The following is a 5,252-nucleotide window of genomic DNA, read 5'->3' as shown; positions in this document are numbered from 1 at the left end:
TTCAACTTACAATTTATTTTTTAAATTTAAAGTTCAAACCAGAGATTTTCCACAATTACCATTTGGTCAACAAAGTCTTAGTTAACGACAAATACTAAGAAAACTTGCTAAAACAACTTAACAGTTTTTAAAATATCTTATTCTAGACCTAATACATGATCGAGGTCACCAAATAATAGGCCAGGAAAGATCCAAAATAACCTCGAACAACATCAATAACCTCTTTATCAGCTAGGTACCAATTCAAAACACCTACTTAGCCACCTAAAGATAATGACCTTATCTTCAACAAGAAGATAATTATCCTATTTCAACCCACATTAAAAGCATATAGTGCTCTACAACCTACGTAAGCCAAAAATCCTAATCATCTCATGTTAAATTCTTACTGACTTAAACAACACAGTTCAATTGAAAGTGACTTTTTTTCCCTGTACTAACTACGAAACCTCCATTATTGAAGTTTGGGACACCTCAGAGGCTAACCTTAAAATGTTAAGAGAAACACCTAAAATCTCATTTAACCATTTGCCTACTAGATGCATTATTTATCTTATTAAAATAAATATTACATGCACAGATAATATAAAGAATTATTATATATATATTTTATTCAACCCTTGCTAACTTACAGTAATTACTGAAAAACAATATCAACAAATATTTTTAATTATTTTGTAAACTTTTATATGAGTGGTAATTCTTTTAAAAGTTATATCTACTGTTGATGCATTCTGAATGTGTTTTAATGTAACGTAACTGAGAAAAGGAATTGTACGAATTCTTAACGGTTTAACTGCTGAGGGCAATATAGTTCGGGGAATAGTGAAATACGTGATAGGTAAGTACATAATGCTAAGGGAAAGGAAGTGTAGTTACTTTTCTAAAGAGTCTTTTTCCGCGAAGGAAAAAAACAAGCATGGTTACACAACTGTGATTACAAAAAAAGTGAAGACCACTTACTTGCACAATGATGCAAAGGACAACTTTTGAGAGAGAACTCTCGCAGAATCAGAAAAATACAATCATTATGTAGAGTAGTAACGTAGCAGTGTATAGATTGAGAGGAGAATCTAATGGCAAAGAAAAATTTATGTGACAAGAATTTCTGGTTCTTCTACTGCTGTATAAAGTATTACCCTAGACCGGAATAAAGGCATGCCGTTAGAGATGTGGGTTAAATTTTCCTTTCTTGAAAACGTAATTTTTATCTAGAACGTTGGTTTCTCGTTCAGATATTACGACAGAGGGATACTGGATTCTCTAAAAGTTAAAAAGGAATATAACGAACTCTAATTAGTATATGGAGATTTTCTTTAGTCATTAACATGGGATACATGTATACTTAAGAAAGAATCTTTGGCGTGTTTCTCTTGGATTCTGCAAGCCTGAATCGATTCTTACAGCAAAAAGGTGCACTTAGAAAAAAAAAACACCGTGTTTTATAATCAAAATATTCCGCAGCTAATTTTTGCACGATCAATATTTACAAGGTCAATTCTCCAAAATCTTGTCCTGAGGTAGAGGAAAGTCGTTGATTTGCACAGCTCCGAGTTAGTTAATCAATAGTTAACAGCGTAACTTTAATATATTCCCTCTTTTATTAGCGGATTTTTAGATTCTTTGATGTTTGTTTAGTGGGAGATAATGGTGCAATGGACAGGTGAGGGTGCTTTGTTAACACTCGCAATTTAGTGTCTTTGTTCAGGGTGTTTTGCATAACTAAGGAATAGTATGGGTGGGACCTATTTTGAAAAAGGGCATAATAATATAATCGCTCACAACTTCGGTTATTCCAAGAGCTAACGTATAGCCTCTTGTTCCCTAGTCTACCAAACCCATTTAACAAAATTCCGTGGGGAGTATATATATATAGGCCCATGATGATGATGTAGAAACACTCACCGAAACTCATTTCTAATTTTCTTGCCTCTACTGGTGTTAGCTTAAACTTTCTTCTCTGCAGTATCATACTCAAACCGTCCATAACTTTCTTTGCTCTTGCAAACACCAACTATAACTTGTGTACCAATTCTTTTGCTGCCTTGAAAACCACAAAAAACACAAGCTAACCATGTCCACAATTGCAAAGAGAGATTTGAGTTCTAATGAGGAAGAGAGTGAGCTGAGAAGAGGACCTTGGACTCTTGAAGAAGATAGCCTGCTCATTCACTATATTGCTCGTCATGGTGAAGGTCGGTGGAATATGTTAGCCAAGAGTGCAGGTACAGATTCCACGTACGCTTAAAGTTAGAGGAATAACTTCATTCACTTCTAACTGTTCTATACCTTTCTAACATTATTCCAATCCAACATCTCAGGGTTGAAGAGGACTGGAAAAAGCTGCAGACTCAGATGGCTGAATTATTTGAAACCAGACATTAAGAGAGGGAACCTCACTCCGCAGGAGCAACTCTTGATCCTTGAACTCCATTCCAAGTGGGGTAACAGGTAACTAACTAACCACTGTTCAATGATCTGTCCGAAAAATGAGTATTTATGCACTTGTTGAACAAATCACAATGAGTTTGACATGGTTTTTGGTGTTGTTCATTGGGGACAGGTGGTCAAAAATTGCTCAGCATCTGCCAGGAAGAACAGACAATGAGATCAAGAATTATTGGAGAACAAGGGTACAGAAGCAGGCACGCCAACTTAACATTGAGTCTGGAAGCAAGAGATTCATCGATGCTGTGAAGTGTTTTTGGATGCCGAGGTTGCTCCAAAAGATGGAACAGAACAATTCTCCAAGTCCTCACTGTTCCATGACAAGCATGGTGAATATAGGTAATTCTGGAGAAGCTTCTATGAGTTCAACATCAAGCAGCTTCAATATCCCCTCTATGTTTTCATCATCTCCTCCACAAAGGGAATTCATTATGGACGGTGCAAATCATCTTAGTACTGTGTCCAACCCCATCAATCCATCCCCGGATTCGTTCCCATTTTCACAGCTGCTTGAAATTTCTGAACACCCCAAAAGTCCTCCCAATGTGCTTGAGAACAATGTTTACAGCTATCCAATCCAGGACAATTGCTATGCTGATACCAATAACTATGGCATGGAAGGCCTAAACATGGATCCCCTTTCAGCCATGGGAACTTACGACTTTCCACAGTTTGATTTTCAGAGCGCAGGGAATGGATGGATGCTAGACAGCGTGGAGGATACTACTTTATGGAACATGGATGCTATGTGACAGTGTGTCAAGAGAAGGCATGCATCTCAAGTTCTTTAATTGTGGGATGGTATATCATTGAAAACAAAAAATTGAAGATTCTTATGCTATACTGATTCATAGGGAGTATACATAATAGTCTCATTGTTAGAGATTAGTAGCAAGTGTAACGAACGTGATTTTAATATGAACCTTTTAAAATAGCATATATTTGAATAGAAAAATGCAGGAGATGATATTAATGTTCCCCTGTTTCTTTCAGATTTATTTAGAAGCTGCAAAAAAAGTTGTAATTTGACTAAGGCAATGTATCTTGGATGTTGTTATGAGTGTATTTTGGACATAGTGCGTTTCTATATTTCCCTCTTTTTGTTTCTGGATATGTATTCTGATGTAAATGATGATTTATTTTTGTGTTTGAATCCCAAATGAAAAGAGGTAAAGAATAGTGAAGTCACATCTCTAAAGACAGCGAAAAATGCTAGTTGTTTGCATATCTCCAAGAGCAGCCACTTGTAATAAGTGGTGGGGTTCCCTTGAAGTACCCAATGTATGTGTCATTTGTACAAAGGTCATGATTTTGCATCTTGAAAAAAGAAGAAAAAATTGAAGATAGTGGTGCATAAGAAACAAGTGCCTTGGGTAACAACTCCAAACTGGACTAGTCTACCATTCTAGCAACTCCCTTGTCTTGTTTCTGGAATCATAAGCAGGGAAGAGGATATTTCACCAAATATTGCAGTTCATCTCTCAAGCTTGCAACTATTTTGCAGTGATGGCACTTTTCTCGAAGCTTGTCAATGAAGAAATTGACTATGAAATATTCTTTGCTATATGGCATCACATGGCCTAAATGTCTCCAAGAATTTTAACCTTTCCATCCAAAGTGCTTTTCTATAGATTCAAAAATACCTTCACTCACCCAATTACTTTGCACGCAAAAGAAGAAATGCATCTCTCTCTACTACTTTGCTAAATAAATCACTCTTTGCTAATTCAGTAGTCATTAGCCTATGTTTTCAAGGCGTTTTCATTTTTTTTTTTAAATAACAAAAACCGACTTATTTATTAGTTAAAATCAGTTTATATATATTAATATAAAAAATATATGTCAGAATATTTATCTATTTTAGTTTATGAAAAATAATTTAATTTCTCTGCTTTTTGTAATGAAAGAAATTTATAGAAAAAATTATCCAAACACCTGCAATGCTAAATAAAGATCACATATAATTCACTTTCATCTATTTTTCTCTTTTTTGGGATATTATTCGTTGCATCTATCAGCTTTTTTATTTATTCTCTCTTCTTCTTCTTTTTTCTTTTTCTTTAACCTATGCACCTCAAGTTTAGGATGTACGTTGGTGTTCTATGTGTGCATGTATTAAATCTATAAACACTGGAAATCCAAGTATCTCGTGGAATGCATTTCCCTTATTATAAAACTTAACACATTTCATATATATTTTGTTTGGAGAAATTTCTTACATACACTTTCAAAAAAGAACAAAATATATGAACTAAAACTAGTTTATATTTGTGAAATTGATTGCTCCAAAATTTCAATTTTTAACTACATAAATTAACTATAATTTATAATGAGGTTATTTTTTCTCCCTTAAAAGAGTCTATGGATATCATAACAATCTTGGTTGGTTGGATGTTTAAAAAGTAAATTACTACTGAATGTACACTATAATTAAAATTTAAATATAATAAGTAGTTTTATCTTTCTATTATTTTATTTATTACAAATAAGAACAAGCACGTTTTACATTTTTAAATAAAAAATAACATCTTTAATCAGTAAGTAAGAAGATCGCATAAATAATAACTTTGAAATTTTCAAAGTACACGACATTGATGCCAGCGACCTTCTATCTTTAATTGAGTCACTCTTGTTAACTCTTTTTCTTTTTTCTTTTTTTATTTATTGGTAAGTATCATTCGAGATATTTTCCTTTTTAACAATCATTTCTCTTTTAAAACGAGCTTCTTCGCATGCTTGATATCATCACGGGTTGAAAATATTTTCGCACTTTGGATTAGATGGGAGAGTTTTGTTTGTATTTA

At 33.9% G+C, this 5,252-nt stretch overlaps 1 protein-coding gene across 1 annotated transcript; it reads left to right on the top strand.

Annotated features, from left to right (window-relative positions):
- The first annotated feature begins 1,910 nt into the window (after positions 1-1,910).
- Positions 1,911-3,425, top strand: LOC114190872 (transcription factor MYB62-like). The gene is made up of 3 exons (XM_028079936.1): positions 1,911-2,225; positions 2,322-2,451; positions 2,564-3,425. The coding sequence occupies exons 1-3, from the start codon at positions 2,075-2,077 to the stop codon at positions 3,198-3,200; spliced, it is 918 nt and encodes a 305-aa protein (XP_027935737.1). The 5' UTR covers positions 1,911-2,074; the 3' UTR covers positions 3,201-3,425.
- Positions 3,426-5,252: the final 1,827 nt, after the last annotated feature.

The sequence above is a fragment of the Vigna unguiculata genome, chromosome 7, assembly GCF_004118075.2.
Source record: "Vigna unguiculata cultivar IT97K-499-35 chromosome 7, ASM411807v1, whole genome shotgun sequence".
Classification (NCBI taxonomy): domain Eukaryota; kingdom Viridiplantae; phylum Streptophyta; class Magnoliopsida; order Fabales; family Fabaceae; genus Vigna; species Vigna unguiculata.
This window is presented reverse-complemented; position numbering and strand designations above follow the sequence as displayed.

Coding starts and splice junctions, on each gene's coding strand:
- LOC114190872 (XM_028079936.1), top strand. CDS start 2,075: ATGTCCACAATTGCAAAGAGAGATTTGAGTTCTAATGAGGAAGAGAGT. Junction 2,226..2,321: donor TATGTTAGCCAAGAGTGCAG/GTACAGATTCCA, acceptor CCAACATCTCAG/GGTTGAAGAGGACTGGAAAA. Junction 2,452..2,563: donor CATTCCAAGTGGGGTAACAG/GTAACTAACTAA, acceptor CATTGGGGACAG/GTGGTCAAAAATTGCTCAGC.